The sequence below is a fragment of the Colossoma macropomum genome, unplaced genomic scaffold (assembly GCF_904425465.1).
Source record: "Colossoma macropomum unplaced genomic scaffold, Colossoma_macropomum, whole genome shotgun sequence".
In the NCBI taxonomy this organism is placed as follows: Eukaryota; Metazoa; Chordata; class Actinopteri; order Characiformes; family Serrasalmidae; genus Colossoma; species Colossoma macropomum.
The window spans coordinates 27,662,612-27,682,702 of record NW_023494801.1 but is presented as its reverse complement, the minus strand read 5'-3'; the positions used below and the strand labels follow the sequence as shown (position 1 = coordinate 27,682,702).

At 40.5% G+C, this 20,091-nt stretch overlaps 1 protein-coding gene across 5 annotated transcripts in view; it reads left to right on the top strand.

The window, feature by feature from the left end:
* Window positions 1–4,863, top strand: part of sec24b (SEC24 homolog B, COPII coat complex component) — a 36,525-nt gene extending 31,662 nt beyond the window's left edge. For all 5 annotated transcript variants that reach the window (XM_036589285.1, XM_036589284.1, XM_036589283.1 and 2 more), the window contains 3 exons: window positions 159–251; window positions 2,586–2,689; window positions 3,694–4,863. In XM_036589285.1, coding sequence (XP_036445178.1) covers window positions 159–251; window positions 2,586–2,689; window positions 3,694–3,808 — 312 coding nt within the window. In that variant the 3' untranslated portion in view covers window positions 3,809–4,863. The remainder of the gene's footprint in view (window positions 1–158; window positions 252–2,585; window positions 2,690–3,693) is intronic.
* Window positions 4,864–20,091: the final 15,228 nt, after the last annotated feature.

Here is a 20,091-nt window from a genome sequence, read left to right as displayed (position 1 = left end):
CTGGCTTAAAGCCACACAGCACCATAAACATAGTTTCATAAATATGTGAAATCTTGGTTTGTTTGGTGCCACTGCATAATTATACTGCAGATGGTGAAGAGTTTATGGGTTAAAAAGGGGGGAATAACTTTTCTTCCCTTTTGTTTTTGATGCTACAGATGATGTATCTGTGGGTGGGGAAGTGCTGCAATGAGACGTTCATACGGGACGTCCTGGGCTGCCCCAACTATACTTCTATACCTGCCAGCATGGTGAGTGCAGTTTGTTTGTGTAGATACCTGGTTTTATGACATTCATATGACATTCATGTTGAACATTTCCACTTTGTCAGAACACAGATGGAGATTTTTGTTCACAAATTTCATTCTAATGTTTATAACCACTTGTTAGTCAGTAATGTAATACACAGTGTAGATATAAATCTGCAGATGAAAACTAGAATAGAAACTACAATACAAAATGCAAACTTGTTTGTTTATAATTTAAAGTATTTTGGGAACATTAAGAACTTATGAAACAGTAAACAAAAAAAGTGACCATAAATTGATCAATTGCGGGCTCACAAAACTGTCAGTATAATAGCCTTTGGTGGAGGGACTTCAAGGAAAGTTCCAAGATTCCCAATCATGGATCAGAGTCTTCAAAGCTCATGAAAAGTTGATAACAGAGTTTTGCCTGTATGCAGTGCTCAAGTTACAAAATAAGTCTGGGTGAGGTCGTTCCCTACCAGATATTTTATCTTATATTGTGATTAGACTGGCCCTAATTTCTTTATGTAGAACAAGTTGTTTTCAATATAACAGTCTATAACCTTTTACAATCATCATTAATTCATTTTATTACAATTTTCTTACGTGTGTTTGGGCTTACACACAAAATGTTTCAACCTCAGATTTTGAATCAAAGCACTTTCATATGTTTAACCTCTTCAGATCCCAGCCTTATTACATACTAAGGCGTATTATTCAGTACCAGCTTCAATGCAAACTGGTTGATCTATTCCTAGGTTATAGAAGTGTGTAATAAAACTGGCCATTTAAGGGGTTAATACGTTACCTTAAAAGTAGTCCAGAGATTTTCCATATAGTCAGCAGGGTTGTCAGGTCCAGCAACGGAGGGTCTCCAGCCCAAGGTTTCCTTAAAATCCGTCCATCCGAAACTGAAACTTCAATTTTGTCCCGCGACAGCTTTTCGGCAGCCTTTCAACAGCCTTTTTTAAACTAGAACATTTTGACGGAAATTTGGCAAACCTGGCAACCCTGACGTCAGGTTTACGCCCTATACTAAACACTTCACAGCATAACCATTGAAAGTAAAAAGCACATGATTTTATATAAACACTTTCAGTCAACTGCAAATCAGTATCCTTAAAAAAATATTCCAAGGGAAGAGCATATTCACCAAAGTGTTATTAAACACCACTTAGGGGAATATGTGTGACATCATGACTCAGTAGACACGTTTACATGCAGCCTAATAATCCGACTGATAGCTCAATCGGAAAAGAATACGTCCATGTACACACCTCAATCGGAATAGACTAGTCCAACTGAGGCCATTCGGAATACAGTTTCTATCCGACTGAACGAGGTGGGTAATCCTGTAAATAATCCATTAAATGGAAGAATAACAGCCATGTAAACGCCTAAATCTGATTACATCTTCAATCGGAACATGTTCGTACGCTCTGCACATGTCATAGTGAAAGTTTAGAACGTTCAACATGGCGGGAACAGAAACTGGTCTGCAGAGGAGACGAAGTTTACTCTTTGAACTTTAAAAGATGACGGCGTGACGGGCGTCCAGCTTATGTGTCTCAGAACATGATGTCTTCCTGTCGTCATTTTTCTGAGTCAGACATAATTTTAAAGCAGTTCAAAACACAAGCGCACCAACTGAAAACTCATCTCACTCTGACTGGACCTCACGTGATGTTCGCTGTCATGGTAACGTTTAAGTGTTACTCCACGCATGCGCGTCATTTTGGATCGGATTACTTTTAGTGCGCATGTAAACAGATTTTCCATCAGATTGTTGAGTAGAGCATGTGTATATAGTAGTGTGTGCATATAAACACCTCAGTCTTAATCTGTAATCAGAATGTATTCAATCGGATTGGCAAATGTCTTTTCATGTAAACACAGCCAGTGACTCCCAATTAGGTAACCCTAACGATTGGCTCTGCATGAAGTGATGAGGCTCAGATCAGTGTTCTTACTCTGAGATGGCTGATAAACAGGGCCCATTGTTCACACTGTTCCTTTAACAGTATTGTACAGCAGCATTACATCAGACTGAAGGAGTTTTAGGACAGGAAGAGCAGCACTGAGACTGTATTGTTCTTGTCTCTATTTATAAAGTGCTGGAGGAACCAAAATCCAAACCCACTCATATTTTAGAAAAACCGTCTCCGTCCCCCCCAAACCAAACACATACTTCACCCAACCACGGCGCGGCTCTGCGGACAGTCGAGCTTCAGCCTACTACAGCATGCTAGTGTCTGCAGATCTGCAGAACTGAGAGAGGTGTATAGAAAATAAATAAAAAGCTTGTTTATGATTGTTTGTTTATTTGTTTGTGAGCAGACTGAGATTCCAGAGTTGGAGACGGCGTCTTCAGAGAGAACCAGAGCGTTTGTGTCGTGGCTGCAGGAGACCAGAGCTTTTCCTGCCGCCTTCTATGTGCTAAAGTATGACAGCAGTCCTTTTTTCTCTCTCTTGCTCTGGCTCTCTCTCTCTCTCTCTCTCTCGCGCGCATTCTCTCGCTCTCTCTGTCATGGTTTTTTTTTTTCTTATTTCTTTTTTCAGTTATATATGATTTTTCTTTATTTCTGCTTCTTTCTCTTCTTGAATTTTTTTTCTACCTTGTTATTTGTATCTACTATTTATTTGTTTTTCTTTTTCTTTTTTTTTTCTTTCTGCTTTTCTTTTTTTTCTTCTGCTTTTTTATTCTTTTTGTTTCACTTGATTTTTTTCTGCCAATTCTTTCTCTTTTTGCTAATGCTTTCTTTTTCTTTTTACCTTTCTTTCGTTCTCTCTCTGTTTCTGCTTTTCTTTTTTCATTTTTTTTTGCTTTTGTTTTTCTTTTTCCATCTTCCTACCTGCTCTCCCTTTATTTTTCTTGCTGCTTTTCTTTTTATTTCTCTTTCTTTCTGCATTTTTTTCTTTTGTTTTTATTTCTTTGTTTTTTTTTTCCATCTGCCACTTTTTCAGATTTTTCTTTTTGTTCTTTCGTTCTTTTTGGATTTTCATTGTCTTTCTTTCTTTCTGTCTTTCTTTCTTTCTTTCCTCCTGCCTTTTCCTTTTTTCTTTTTGTGCTGTTAATTTTTTCCCTTATTCCCTCTCTTTCCCTCCCCCTTCTCCCTCACCCCCTCTCCCTCACCCCCTCTCCCTCACCCCCTCTCCCTCACTCCCCCTCCCTCTCTCTCCCTCCCTCCCTCTCTCTCACTCCCTCCCTCCCTTTCTCACCCCTGTAGTGAGACTAAGTTGTTAATTAGGGATTTGAGTGTTTTTCTTGACTTCTCCATTTTGTAGTGATAGACTGTGTTTAATTGGTACCTTATTTAGAATGACAGTACAAAGACCTTCTAACACCTCTCCATCCTGTCTCCCTCCATCTTTTATATTCTTCTGTATTTACCCACATGGACTAGATGTTTGTTTCATGCACTCGCTCTTTCCTTTTTCTCTTTAGAGATGACCCCTCTACTAAGAGCAGTTTTTTCCAGCATTTGGTCGAGGATCGCTCCGAGGCTGCGTTCTCCTACTACGAGTTTTTGCTCCACATCCAGCAGCAGATGTCCAAATAGAGGCGCGTAGAAGCCAAACCTGGCATTTCATGGCTAGTTTCAGCACCACGGATGGATCCACTTTCAGCAGGAGGCTGTCCCATCGGACCGCAGAGTGACAGACACACCCCACCTCCCATCTCCCACTGGCCAATCACAGCCTGTGGCGCCCAGAGAGGGAGGGTTAAGAACCATTGAGGAAAACAAAGAAGCTAAATAATGAATGGACATAAACCTGTGAACAAATGCAGAGGAGAAAACAAGGAGTGCAGGAGACAGAATCAAAAAGTGTTAAGACGTTCTAGACTATATGGACTGCAGATAGACACACATACTGGACCTGGCTGTTCTGAGTCCATCCCCCAAGCTTAGCCCTGTCTTAGCCACTATTGTATCACAACATTTATATCCAGATTTTTTTTATGCCCCTCCCCTCTTTGCTTTATCATTTTTAATTGCACTGACAGAATATTATTTAGACCTTGCGCTGCACACATAGCCATCACTAACACTATTTTTTGGTAATTTTTGTTTTCTTTTCTTTCTTTCCAAACACTGCCATACCTCACACTCTATATCACACCAATCACACATGTAGACATTCTTGTCATTCCACTTCGTTTCATTTTCTGTCTTTCTCACCCATGTTTTCTTTTTCTTTTCCTCTTGTCCTCCATCTACTCCCCTTTTTTCTTTTTATTTCTTTTTTTTTCCTTTTTATGCGTATTGGGAGTGTGTGGTTATAGTTTTTGGCGTGCTGAGCGATTAGTTCATCTGTATCTCGTCTCTAGCTACAAAAGACTGAGCAGTGGCATAACCCTAATACCCGCCCCACCCAACACATACACGTGCACACCCCCTTGTCTCACCCCACCCTCCCAAGCTGCCTGGATTTGTGCTGTTTATGAAGCTAGGATAATCCTCCTCCCAAACAGCTCCTTTCGTTTTCTTGGGGAACTAACACAATAAGGCTGCCGACAGACATTGCTATCCACTTTGTAACTCTGGGGAAAAGAATATTTTATGTGCGATAATTTATGATGAGCTTATTGAATAAAATGAAAGGCTATTCCTCCTTTTGAGTGTTGTGGCGTTTCCATTAAAAGTGGGCATTTTTAACATTAGTTCAAAACAGTGGTGGACAAAGTACACAAATCCAGTACTTGAATGAAAGTGGAGGTCATCTTTGTAAAATATTACACAAGTGAAAATGTATAGGTGCTGTACTTATATTTCCACTTGAGTTCAAGTATAAAGGTACTTTCTTTTAAATGTCAAGTTTTAAAAGCTAGTAAAAGGTGTGCAGGCCTTATTCAAGTTGCTAAGCTACCACTATACATTTGAAATTTAGGGCAGGGAATTAGTGAAAGGTGAGGCACATTGTATGTCTTTGGTCATTCTTTTTTGGTCATTATGAAAAATTGATTATAAAGTAGGATGTTCTGCTGTAAATGCAGTGAATTGAAAAAAGTAAAAAAAAAATATTGGAATTACTTGGAAAAAAGGAAAAGTTCTTACAGTATAGTACAGTAATGAAGTACCTTTGTTACTGTATGCTACATTTGTTTTAGTGTCCATAGTAGGGTTTTCATGATGATGCAAGGTATCAAAACACAACTTCATTTTAAAAATCAATTAAAATTTACTTTCTCCATGAATAGGCTCAGTGATCCGTGTGCAGTTTGAATGGTAATCAGGGTATCTGCAGGTCTTAATAAAGACGTTTGACAAACTGAGAATTCTCTATTAGCATGCAAATTGCTTTTGTGTGCATCATTGAACAAGAGGAAATCCACACCAGCAAGATCTTCCAAAATGCTTGTATGTTTGTGGTTAAAAATTGCATGTATATGATTCAAGTTTCAAATGTGTAATATGCAAATTAAGTTTGTTATATGCACAGAGAAAAAGACAGTTGCACTGTACAATGACATTCTTACTCTGCACTACTTCTCAGGGTACAAGTTACTATATAACCACTAACACTAAAAGAAAAGCACAAAAAAAGAGTAAGAAATATACAATATACACTCACCAAAAACTTAAGGAATACTATACTAATACTGGGTAGTGCAACCCTTTGCTCTCAAAACAGCCTCAGTTCTTTGTGGCATGGATTCCGTAAGATGTTGGAAGCATTCCTTTGAGATTCTGATCCATGTTGATATGATTGCCTTATGCACTTCCTGCAGATTGTACAGGTGGACGTTCATGCTATGAATCTCTCATTGTACCACATCCGTCTATTGAATTCAGTCCTGGTGACTGGGAAGGCCACCGAAGAACACAATTTATTGTCATGTTCATGAGACCAGTTTGAGATGACTTGCTTTGTGACATGGAGTGCTATCATGCTGGAAGTAGCCATTAGAAGATGGGTAATTGCGACTATGAAGAGATGCACACAGCAACAAAGAGGCTGTGGCATTCATGTGATGTTTGATTGGTATGAACAAGCCCAAAGTGTACCAATTAAACATTCCCCACACCATTACACCACCTCCACCAGCCCTTCACTGCCAGTTCAAGGCAGGTTTGGTCCAAGGATTGTTCTGCTGCCGCCAAATTATGACTCTAACATCTGTACACCTCAGAAATCTCTATGCAGAAATCATGATTCATCAGACCAGGATACATTTTTCCAGTCTTATGATTTACCACAATTACTGGGAAAAGTCGTCCCATCTCTGATACAATGAATTATAAAGATTACAGCTTAATTTGCAAATATCTTTGAAGAAATCATGAGTCTTTGTCAGAAGTACATTTTTCATGCAGTGGTTTACTGACAGAATTCAGCAACTGCTCAGTGGCTCCTCTTTACTAAGTCTTTTAGTAAGTTTAGTAAGTTTCTTCTTGCTACAACAAACATGTCAATGTGATTGTACTCATCTGCCGTGCTCTACAGATGCTGCAGATAGAGATTGTTGTAGTTTAAAAACAGCTTAGTGTTCCTTTAAACTTCTCACAGCATGTGCTGATGTACAGTCAGGTCTCGCTGTTTACATCAAATTGAGTTTTCACTCGGGCTCAACCAGACTTCCAGAGTGCTAAGAATTCCAGAATCCAAATTCCAGAACTGGGACAAGTTTTTGCATCATGTAATGATGTGTTTAAACAGGAATGGTTTGGTTTGGGCCAAAGCCCACTATAACTGTGCCACCCTTTATCTAAACAGGATCTCAGAATGCACCACAGAGCACAGCGACTGGGCAAGAGAGGCCAAACCACTATTTACCGTTGGACACGGTGGATGTTTACTATGAGACCAGTGCATATCCACTGTGTTGGAGTAACTACGTAGTGAACTGCTATCAGAATCGGTGACATTATTGCTTCTAATAAGCAATATTCAGTGTGAAAATGAAATCAGTGTGTTCACATCCATTAGAAGAGTATGATACTGCTACAGAACCTTGGATTTCAATGCAGTAATTTCAAAAAACACAGTAGGAAAAAGTATGGACAGTAGGAAAAATGGAAATTAGAACAGACAGCATCACCATTGTATAATGAGCTTAATAGAGCACCTCATCTTTTCAATGGGAGACAGGTCTGAACTGCAGGTAGGACAGTCTAGCACATGCGCTTTCTTACTCGAAGACATGCTGTTGGAATAGGTGCAGAATGTGGCTCAGCATTGTCTTGCTGAAACAAGCAGGGACGTCCCTGAAAAAGACGTCATCTAGATGGCAGCATATGTTGTTCTAAAATGCGTGCCACTCAGCATTAATGGTGCCTTCACAGAAGTGGAAGTTATCCACTAACACACCTCCATACCATGACAGATGCTGGATTTTGAACTTTATGCTGGTAACAATCAAAAATGCAACTACGAGCCACCAGTTTAGGCCTTGTGGTTGTTTACTGACAAGTATTCCCAGGTTCATATGGTCATATTCATTACAGAAGCATGTCAGTTTTTAATGCAGTGTTATCTGATTGATTGAAGGTCATGAGCATTCAGCGTCGGTTTTCGGCCTTACTCTTTATGGACAGAGATTTCTCCGGATTCCCTGAATCTTTTAATAACATTATGGACTGTAGATGGTGACATCCCTAAATTCCTTGAAATCATGCATTGAGAAACATTGTTACTAAACTGTTGGACTATTAGCTTATCCATTTTTTTTTGCAAAGTGGTGACTGAACCTCACGTGAATGCTCCTTTTATATCCAATCGTAACAGAACCACCTGTTACCTATTCACCTGTTTACCTGAAAGTAAAAAAAAAAAACACCATTACACAAACTTCCCAGGCTTATATTTCCCCTGTCCCAGGTTTTTGATGTCATGCAGGTATCAAATCTGGAATTAGCCTATATTTGAAAAAATCAATAAAGGTAAAATATAACTTCTTTGTGCTCTTTTCGATTGAATACCTGTAAAAATAGTTTTATTAAGAAATCAGATGACCGTTTTACCCACACCACTTCTGTGGCCTTGTGATTGTTTGTGGATGACTGAAGATTTGGAGAAAATATAATTTACACTGACCTTTCTTCTGATATTTTTCTCAGACTTTTGCAGATGTTGACCGTAGGATGAAAAAGTAGCACTTGCACTTAGTGTAAAAGGCTCCTAAGAATAGAGCAACAATGGCCACAGGAAATGACTCCACTTTACTGGGCCTGCCCTGATCTCAGAGCAGAGGAAATTGAGCAGATGGTCATTATTCGCTCACAGTTTCTGCTAATTGCTCAATAATTACCCATAGCAAAGGCTAAAAATACTCTGCCACTGAGGCTTCCCTGAAAACCACATTGAGCGTCCGCCACGCGCTTCGTGTTTCCGAAGTTGCTTAAGGGGCATGGCATGCAAAGCTGTGCCACACTCACCCCCCCTCCACTAAAAGGACATGTGTTGCCATGGTTGTTAGTGCTGTCATTTGTTGGTTTAAGACGTGTGTGTTAGCTGTGTTTTATTGTGTTTATGGTTGTGAGTTTGTTAGTGTGGGTTCAGTGTCTACCATGAAGTGAAGTTGTATGGCTATTGGTGACCTTCCCTGCTTTTCTCACTGTTATTTAGTAGCACTGGGCTGGGCATTTCTCGCCAGCGCCACAATACCACTTATTCAGTGTTTTTATCATGAGTTATTACAATTACATTACATATAAACTCCTTTTTGAAACTGCCTTCCTTACATACACTATATATATATATTTATTCTGCAGTGTAAATAAAGATATCATCAACATGTTCTATAGTAGAGAATACAGTTAAGATCTTGAAGGAAAAAGTTTTTGTGAATGAGCTTTAAGTTGGCCTGACAAAGCCACTGGTATAAAATCCCACACAGCTGCTAAGGTGTTGCTAGGCTGTTGCTATGGAATCCCAGGTGATTGCTATGGTATACCAGATGGTTGCGAAGGTGTTGCTAGGCCATTGCTATGAAATGTCAGTTGATTGCTAAGTGTTTTTAGGCTGTTGCTATGGTATCCCAGGTGGTTGCGAAGGTGTCCCTAGGCCTGTGTAATGGTATTCCAGGTGGTTTCTAAGGTGTTGCTAAGCTGTTTAACTTTTATCCTAGGTGGTTGCTAATGTACTGTTAGTCCATTGCTATTGTATAACAGGTGGGTGCTAAGGTGTTACTAGGCCATTGCTATGTTATCCCAGGTAATTGCCAAGGTATTGCTAGACCTTTGCTATGGTGTCCCAGGTGGTTGCTAAGGTGTCGCTAGGCTGTCGCTATGGGATTGCAGGTGGTTGCTAATATGTGTATATTTAGTATGTATATGAGTCTGTATGGCCCTGCAATGGACTGGTGACCTGTCCAGGGTGTATCCTGCCTTCTGCCCAATGACAGCTGGGATAGGCTCCAGCACCCCACCGTGACCCAGAAGGATAAGCGCTTTAGATGATGGATGGATGGATGAGTCTGTATGGCCCTGTGATGGACTGGTGACCTGTCCAGGGTGTATCCTGCCTTCTGCCCAATGACAGCTGGGATAGGCTCCAGCACCCCACCGCGACCCAGAAGGATAAGCGGTTTAGTTGATGTATGTATGTATGTATGAGTGTGTATGTAATGTCTATTGGGGGAAGTGTGAGAGAAATCCTTTATGACATCAGTTTCTTTGGCCCAAACCCATTTCACCCCTTGCCCCTACCACTTAGCCCTTAGCTCTCCGTTTTACGCATTCACGACTGGGGGTAGGGTATCCCGATTTTTGTTGAGATAGAGGGGAGTTAAATTTGAATTTTTGGAAAAAAAGCTGTGTTTGAACAAAAGCTTTTCCAAGCTAATGTAATAACTGTTGTGGGTTTAATCTTGTCCTGTAGAGGAGGTGTTAACTCAAGAGCCATGTCATTTAACCGGACTGTAGAGGTCTACTGATAAAAACAAAAACACTCTCACTGCAGCGCACCATTAGGAGGGAAAATTGCCCTCATTGTCCCATGTTTAGTGAGCCTGTTCCCTGTCCAGCATTAGGAGGGGCACAGAGAGGTAAACACTGGGAAACAGTGGCTTTCACACACATTCTTTTTATAATGTCCACTATATACATTACAGTGCAAATGTCACCAATGTGTCCACCCTTCATTCATTTCAGCTTCCTGTCTAAACAGCCATTCATTAAGTCATTAAGTACAAGATGTGCATTTTTTAGCATCAGGAAAAAAGCAGAAAACATGGTTGACAGAAAATTGCACAGAAGCATCAACAACTATATATACTTTTTCAGTATTTACTGTGTCCACCTTTTGCCTTTATTGCAGCTTTCATTCTTTTAAGGAGACTCGCTTTCAGTTTTTTCAGTTCAGTCTAAGAAGTTGGTTGCATTTTCAGCTTCTCATAAACCAAGTAATACATTCGGTGATGTTGAGGTGTGGATTTCTGAGAACACCAGCGGTTTCTTTGGGGCAATCCCATTTTACCCCGTCACCCTACCACTTAGCCCTTAGCCCTCTGTTTTGCACATTCATGTCTAGGGGGTAGGGTGTCCCGGTTTTTGTTGAGATAGAGGGGTAGGGCAAAGTGTTAGGGCTACACGGCCCTCCAAATGGAGGTTTTTCAGAGGCACACTCCAAACAAAGCGTGAGAAGAAAAGAAAAAACGCCAAGATGGCGGCGCAAGCGACCAAAGAAACCTACAAATGTGAGAATTTGCTTGGTTAAAAAATATGATAACCATCATATTTTCTTTGATTAATGTTGTTTTAGTGTATTATGGTGCTTTTCTTCATAACAAGCATAAAAATGCTTGACAATAGTATGCTAATGTCTCGGTAGCTAGCAAGCTAAATGTCCCGTTCCACCTTAAATAGCCCAGCAGTTCTGTCGCCTGAAGTGCCAGAATGTAAATGCTGCTTCATTTAAGGTGGAACAGGAAAATTGGAACAAGAAGCTGGTGAATAGCTGACTTCAGCTTCATATCACTGAAGAATTAGGGGTGGGTGATAATAAATAATTGCCCCCCCCCACTCTTTGAAAGCATATGATTCCCCAAATTTAACTAAACCCCAGCAGTGAGGAGCTGAACTTTACCCTCCTCTGCTATCACTGCAGACTGGCAGGGTCGCCTACAGAGCAGTGCTAGTAGCCTGATAATGAAGTAATGCTCTTTTTTATTTGAGGGTCCCATTTTGTAGAGGAAGATTTCAACCACTACCTCTTGTAACTCACTTCCAAGGGGCAAGGTGACACTCGAAAACAAGGGTAGAGGTAAAAGTAAGAAGTGGGGCCTGAAACTGAGCCTTTATCTTGGTGATCTCAGCAGTGTGCTTGGGTCATTATTATGCTGTAGAATGAATAAGACAATTAAACATTTTCCACAGTGTATTGCATGATGTTTTAAAACTCAATAGTACTTATGAGCAACCATGATGCCTTCAATCAAAAACAAATCACCAACTCCAAATGTCATGTCAGATGTTATGCATTCCCAAATAGACTTTCAGATCTGAAGTAAGAATGGAGCTTGATTTTCTCCTCTCTCTCAAAGATGAGAGCTTTAAGTACTGTTTATCTGATGGGGACAGTTCTGGTGGTCTACCAAGTCTTGCAGATGGTTGTCAGGAGTCTAATTTTCTCAGTACCTTTTAATAATTTTTTGAACTCTGTTGGAAACTCCTGTTTTTTTTTCACTTATTTTCCTTTGATTTTCTCTTCCTTATGCAAGAGGGTTATTTCATATCTAATCTCTAGAGATATGTCTTAAAATTGTTAATAACTAAGTGAATAACTTTTTTTCATAGATTTGATATTATATCATCATGTCAGTGTCACTGCAGTGCTGAGAATCAAATAATACCTGCTCTGTGGTGGTCCTATGGGGATCAAAGGGGGCTTACAAATTAAACAGAGCAACAGATGGACTACAATCTGTAATTGTAGAACTACAAAGTGCAACTATATAGTAAGTGGAGCTGATAAAATGGACAATGAGTGCAGATACACAGTAAGTGTGCGAGATGAAGTGGCCAGTGAGTTTGCCCTTGCAGATCAAATATGCAGGCCCCAGGTTGAATGACCACAATTTTGTCAAAGTAACATGTAAAACCCTAATCACAGGCTTTCTGCGTTAACACCAGCAAAATGGTTTAGCAATTTTCCAAATTGCGCCCAGTGCTGCTTCTGAAATAATGGCCTGCAATTTTGTTTCTGTTGCTGGGAGATTTGAGTAGTTAAGGGGTCAGCATGTACACGGAACTCATGGTCCGCCAGCAGTGATGAGAACATTGATTCTGAGAGTTTCCACGCCTGTAGAGTGCATACACCCTCACACACTCAGCAGAAGGTATTTACCCCCTCCTCCATTCCTGGTGGGTTTTGTTAGTTGGTGCAGTAAAACCACTCAGGGCTTTGTAGCCACCAGCTAGCTGCAGCAAATATTTGCAGCCTGTTTATGAGCAGCCAATCAGCTGAACAGCCTCTCTCTCTCTCTCTCTCTCTCTCTCTCTCTCTCTCTCTCTCTCTCTCTCTCTCTTTAACCTCTCTAACACTGGCTGAGCTGTTTCCACTGCAGAATCTCTTTGATACTTTCATGAGGATGATGTCACATGTTCTCTTGCCCAGTTACATGATGACATTTTCCAGCAATCCCAAAGCTTTTTCTGCTCTCTCTCTCTCTCTCTCTCTCTCTCTCTCTCTCTCTCACATTCATTCCTCTTTCTCATTTTCACCATATCTCACTTTCTTTCTCCTCTCTCCTTTTCTCTTTCCCGTTTTCTCTAATGTTCTTTCCCTCTCTCAGTCTTGTTCTCTTCCTATCTCTCTCTTTTATATCTCTCTCTGCCTCCTCCTTGTTCTCCCCATCCTTCTCTCTTTCTCCTCTTTCCTCATCTCTGCCCCTTTTTTTGTGTCTATTCCTTTTCTCTCTTTCTTTCTCCTCCTTCTCTCTGTTTTTATCATTCTCTGTCCTCTCTCTCTCCCCATTCTTCTTCTTCTTCTTTTAATCTCTCTTCTCTCTTTCTTTTTTATTCTTCTTTGTCATATTTATCATTCTCTCTGTGTTCCTCTGCTTCTTCTTCTAGCTCTCTTTCTGTCATTTTTGTTCTTTTCCTCTCCCTTTTCTATCCTTTTTATCCTTCTCTCTCTGTTGTTGTTGTTGTTCTTTGTCTTCTTCTTCTTCTCTTTCTAATCACTCTCTCCTCTCTTTCTGTCATTTGTATCCCTTATCTCTATCTTCTTTCTGTCCTTTTATCCTTCTCTCTTTCTTTTTCTGCTTCTTCTACTTCTTCTCTCTCTTCCCTCTATCTGTCCTTTTAATCCTTTTCTCTGTTCTTCTCTGTCTCTCTCCTTCTTCTCTTGCACTTTTTCTCGCTCTTCTTTCTTTCTGTCCTTTTTATTATTCTCTCTGTTCTCTCTCTTCTTTCTTTTCTTTATAATCCTTCTTCCTCTTCTTCTTCTTTGTCTTCTTCGTCTTCTCTCTCTCTCTCTCTCTCTCTCTCGCTCTCTCTCTCTCTCTCTCTCTCTCTCTCTCTCTCTCTCTCTCTCTCTCTGAATGATGTTATGTCTTCTACGCTGTACGTGTGTATGTTATGCTTGTTTTGAAGGAACTCTTTGTAGATAAGCTGTTCCTTTCATGCATTGTTCCTTTATTCATGCTGAATATGAAACAGCTTGTGTGTCGTGTTCCTCTGATACAGTATGACACTAACAGGCAGACAGAATGGAGAATGTTCAGCAGATAACCAACCTTACAAAAGCTTTATTTGTTTATACAGCACCTACCATCTACACAACTAAACACCTCTTTATGTTGGCCACTTGCCTTCACCAGGCTTCTGTAATATAAACCCTTTTAATGTTTAACTTAATGGAACAACAGGTAATAAAGTTTTTTTATATTCTACCTTCTTGCTTGTTTGGTTTTTTGGTGGCATATATATATGTATATGTAGTAGATCATACAGCATCAGAATCGTTATATGTCTATTTGAGATTACATGAAGGAAAACTCCACCAAATTAAAACAAAAATTCGACAAAATTCAAACCCTGAGATGTAAATTAACCCATTTAGAGTGGTTTGTTGTGAAATGATTCATAGTAGACAAACTTCCCAACTCAGATTTATTTACAGGAACCAGGGATCACAATGCCCACAATGCAAATTGTCACTGTCCAAAAAAACCAAAACAAAACAAAAAAAAAAACAAATATGTCCAAGAAGGCAAAAGAAATCTTTATTTTTAATAGACGTTAACGTAAAATTATTCTATTCCAAGCAATTTTAGAGCATTTCTGTTGGTCCATTCATATGACTTTTACACAAAGATCAGCTGGTGTGCTCAAATGATGTTGAAAAGTGAAAATCTGAAAAGAAAAATAATAATAAGCCTAGCAACACCCTAGCAACCACCTGGGATAACAGCAATGGCTGTCCAACACCTTAACAACCAACTCAGACGCCATAGCAACAGCCTAGCAACACCTTAGCAGTCATGTGGGATACCACAGCAAAGGCCTAGCAACATCTTAGCAACCACCTGGGATAACATAGCAATGGCCTAACAACACCTTAGCAACCAATGTAGATAGCACAACAACAGCCTAGCAACACCCTAGCAATCATGTGGGCTACCATAGCAATGGCTTAGCAACACCTTAGCAGCCAACGTAGATAGCACAAAAATCTCACTCCTTACCCCTCCTCAAACTCCTTTCCTTCCTCCCTCCTCCCCCACAGTTTTCAGTGTATATAAGGTCCTTCCAAAATATTCTTGTTAGACTGGACTGGAGACTGGACTGCTGACCAGGCTAGACTAGAATGGACTGGTGACCAGACTGGACTGGTGACACATTGATGACCAAGCTGTGCCCGTGCATGATCGTCTGCATGTATGTAAATAAGACTAGACTCCTGATACTGCTGACTGACCTTTGATGACCACGCTGTACCCATATTCTGTACGTGGAAATAAACTCCAGTCAACGCCGAATTCCTGCCGAATTTCTAACAACAGCATAGCAACACCTTAGCAAGCACTGTAGATAGCACAGCAATGGCATAGCAACACAAGACCTTACAATACCTTAACAATAACTTGGGATGCCATAGTAGCAGTTTAGCAACACTTTAACAACCACCTGGGATACCATAGTAACAGCCTGGCAACATCTAACAGCAACCAAACCGCCTGAACAGCAAGCTGGAATACCACATTGTAGGAACACCATGGAATTGTAGCAACTAGTTGCCAACTTAAAATTCATAAAAAATCACAAACTTCTCCTTTCTAGTTTTATTTGCTATCCAAAACAACATGAATACATCTGCTTTTATATGTAATGTTGACAATAGTAAAATATTAGTAAATATGAAAAAAAAAGTTTTCTTTGGGGACTTTTTTCCTTTCGACCACCCAACATGAATGGATTTCAGAAAAAAATACATTTGATGACAAAAACCTCTCAAATGTTTTTAAAATAATGTCTCAGGTATCAGGAAACATTCATAACCATTTCATGTTAGAACTTTTGTGAGGGAGCTTTTTTAACGCTTCCCCTATCACTGTCACTGTGAACTGTCAGATTTCTGTCTCTGTCTCATTCAAACTGAACCCAAACTCATTACCATGATCCTAAACTTCATCATAACCCACCTCTAACTCTGTCAATAAGCATCAGAGTGCCGTGACAGGGTCGATCTTTAGAAAGTCTCTACAAGGGGACACTTTCAGCATTTTGCTCTCCTACAGTGCTGGCAAAACAAGAGCAACAAGGCTTTTGTAGATGATCTACAGTAGATAGCCCTTATTCCTGCCCAGGGCCTGAACGTGCGTGTATTTCCTCTCTGGACACAATAAGCATTGTTTAACAGGAAAATGAGCTAAGATAGCTTTGCTCCTCATGCACACGAAACTAAACAACTTTCCACCATTATGGAGCAAACAGTGCTATCAACAATGAAGCTCCTTTTCCACATCAAACGCTGAACATGTCAGTTGGATTCACCCAGTAGGGATAAGCTTAATGCTGTGCTTTACCACTGCGGACTTTGCGTTCATCTTATCATGTGATCATGTACCTGTAACAGTTCCAAGAAGCAATAATGCGAAGATTAGCGATAACTGTTTATAGTTTATTAGATACAACTACCATTCACCTACATTTAATGGCCATTTTATCAGAAACACCTACCATATACGCTATATGGCCAAAGGTATGTGGACACCTGATTACAGACTGTAGTCCATCTGTTTCTCTGCATACTTTGTTAGCCCCCTTTTACCCTGTTCTTCAGTGGTCAGGACCCCCATGGACCCTCACAGAGCAGGTACTATTTGGGTGGTGGATCATTCTCAGCACTGCAGTAACACTGATGTGGTGGTGGTGTGTTAGTGTGTGTTGCGCTGGTCTGAGTGAATCAGACACAGCAGTGCTGCTGGAGTTTTTAAACACCTCAGTGTCACTGCTGGACTGAGAATAGTCCACCAACCAAAAATATCCAGCCAACAGCGTCCTGTGGGCAGCGTTCTGTGACCACTGATGAAGGACTAGAGGATGACCAACACAAACTGTGCAGCAGCAGATGAGCTATCGTCACTGACTTTACATCTACAAGGTGGACTGACAAGGTAGGAGTGTCTGATAGAGTGGACAGTGAGTGGACACAGTGTTTAAAAACTCCAACAGCACTGCTGTGTCTGATCCACTCGTACCAGCACAACAAACACTAACACACCACCACCACGTCAGTGTTACTGCAGTGCTGAGAATGATCCACCACCCAAATAATACCTGCTCTGTGAGGGTCCATGGGGGTCCTGACCACTGAAAAGCAGGGTAAAAGGGGGCTAACAAAGTATGCCGAGAAACAGATGGACTACAGTCTGTAACTGTAGAACTACAAAGTGCACCTATATAGTAAGTGGGGCTGATAAAATGGTCAACGAGCATAGAAACAAGGATCTTATAATGTTATGCCTGATTGGTGTATATGAGCTTGTGGGATATTCCATTCCAAAATCATAGACTTTAATGCGCACGGGGGGACGTGACAGGGGGTGGATCTTTAGAAAGATCTAGATCCTGCCCCCTCCCCTTGCAGCTGCAGTTTCAATAGCCTTGCCTGTCCTGGAAAGGCTTTCCACAAGATTTTGGAGTGTGTCTGTGGGAAATTGTGCCCATTCAGTCTAAAGAGCATTTGTGAGGTCAGGCACTGATGTCGGAAGAGATGACCTGGCTCATAATCAACATCCCAATTAATCCCAAAGGTGTTCACTGGAGTTGAGGTCAGGGCCACTAGAGTTCCTCCACACCAAACTCATCAAACCGTCTTCATAAACCTTGCTTTGTGCACAGAGGCACAGCCACACTGGAACAGGGAAGGGTCTTCCCCAAACAGTTCCCCAAAAAAGTTGGAATCATATGATTGTCTAAAATGTCTTCACTCTAATTCACTCTTTCCACCAACTCTTCTGAAATTGGGCAAGTTTTCAGATTTACATATATACTACTTCATGTATAAGTTTTACAGAAATATTCTGAGTATAGTTACAGTTGCTGGGCTACGAAGGACCAACAGGGTGAACTAATTTGCTACAGCACCAGTGCTGCATAGTAAGTTGAGAATATTAGACACAAGACAGAAGCTCACCAATTGTGAAGTAGGGAAAATAATGACCTTTCCCTGAATTTGTATTTGAGTGTCTATTTTTCATAATATCTTTATTTTCAGGGACCCTCCAGAATTTTGATTTTAAGACATTCAGGGGATCCAAGAGATTCATTAGGAGGTCCCAGACCCCCTGTATTTCACAGCTTGGCTGTAGCATTAACATTACCCTTCACTGGAACTCAGGGGCCAAGCCCAAACCCTGAAAAACCCCAGGCCATTATCCATACCCTGCCAAACTTTACTGTTGGCACTATGCATTCCAGTGGGTTGTGTTCTCCTGGCCTCTGCCAAACCTGGATTTGTCCATCAGACTGCCAGGTAGTGACATGTAATTCATCCCTTCAGTCAACACGTTTGCACTACCCCAGAGTTCAGTGGCAGTGTGCTTTACACCACAATAGGGTCCACTGCTGGACCATTCTCAGCACAGCAGTGACACTGCCATGGTAGTTTCATTGTATTCTGCGTAGCGCTAGTACAAGTTTAGGCAATGACACTATGTATGTTTAGTGGTCACTTTATTAGAAAACCTTACATTGTTGTTTTCGCTTTGCTGGTATACAGTTAGAGACTGTGGCTGATCTGTTACTGCACAACTTGTATTAGCCTTTTTTTAGCCCTTCATCATTGACCGCAGTGTTACTTTTGGCTGGATTCTTTTAGGTGGTTGACCATTCTTACCTTTTTTGGCCTTCTACCAAACAGAGCTATTTAGAGCCACCCTACAAACAACCATAGCTGATAAGCTTAAATACGTTAAAAGGTATTTCATTTTTTCCACTGAGACCCTAAAACAGTCATAGTTCATTTTTATATGACCTTTTATATTCCTAAGAGTGAAAGAAGCTGTGCCTGAAGACTGATATATTTAAATGACCTCTATTCTGATTGGCTGCCCTGTTTTGTTCTTTGTTTTTAAATGCAGTCTGGGCTAAATCACTCTTGAAACTAGTCTGAAAAGTGAGTTTCATGAGTGGGCGGGGCTAAACTGCTGTAGGCTGCAAAAGGGAGTGTATGTAAATAGGTTGGTTTTTGTGACATCACACATCATCAGCTTGGTTTCCATATACGGACCAAAGACATTTAGAAACTTTGACAATGCTTACATACAGCCATATGCAAACGTTTGAAAAAATGTTTTGGTGATTTTCTAAGTGAAGATAAGTAAAACACATGCAAATTTTAGTGCATAATTTCTATTCATTTGGTGAGGTTAACATAACCTATAAACATAAAGTGTGCCAGAACTTTTGCATAAGCCACATTTTATTATTTTTTACTCCAATATGTTAACTTTAGCAAATAAACAGTATTCGTGTATCAAAATGTGTGGAAGTGTGTTCCCCATAGAGGATATGTTGACTTATTTTCACTTAGAAAACAACAAAACATTTCATTTGACCGGGGTGCCCAAACTTTTGCATACAATTGTACACCAAAAAACTGAGAAACACTTGGTTTTCCATGATTTTTCTGTATTTACATTTCTCTCAGAACCACATTTCAAGCATTTACGTCCAAGCCTTTAGACCACACTGTCTTCAAGATAATGAACGTTCAGTCAGGTGTGTCCAAACTTATGACTGGCACTCTATAGTATATGACCATTATCTGACCTTCATCAACATGCAAAAGCAGTCTTATTCAAAGACTGTAAATTTTGAAGTGAGCTGTGTGCATTAGTAATGACTTTACTTTCACTATTTAGCTCTATCACTCTTGCCTGAAGCTTTTCACATGAGGCTGTTATGAGGACGGTCCCCACAAAGCACCCGTGAGCACAAGCCAGATGTTTTCAACTGGAAACAAACCGTGACCTGTATGGTTCAAAGCCACTGGTTGTAATGTGAGTACTGGACTCCTGCGGTGCTGCCGAGTGAGGACCGAGTGGTGATGTTGATACAGCGGTGCTCTTAAGGTGGTATTGCTCTTCAGCCATAAACAGGCTGTTAACATCCACGTCACTGACCATAAAGTACACAAAGCACACTGACTCCCCTCTGCATTATCATTCAATTTCTTCTACTAAATAGAGCTATTTGACCCACCCATATATGATACTTATGAGACATACTGTTATTATTTTACACTAAGTATACACCAGCTGGCCACTTCATAAAGTACACCCCCTTGTTTCTACACTCATTGTCCATTTTATCAGCTCCACTGACCATATACAGGCACTTTGTGGTTCCACAATTAGACACTGCTGTGTCTGATCCACTCATACCAGCTC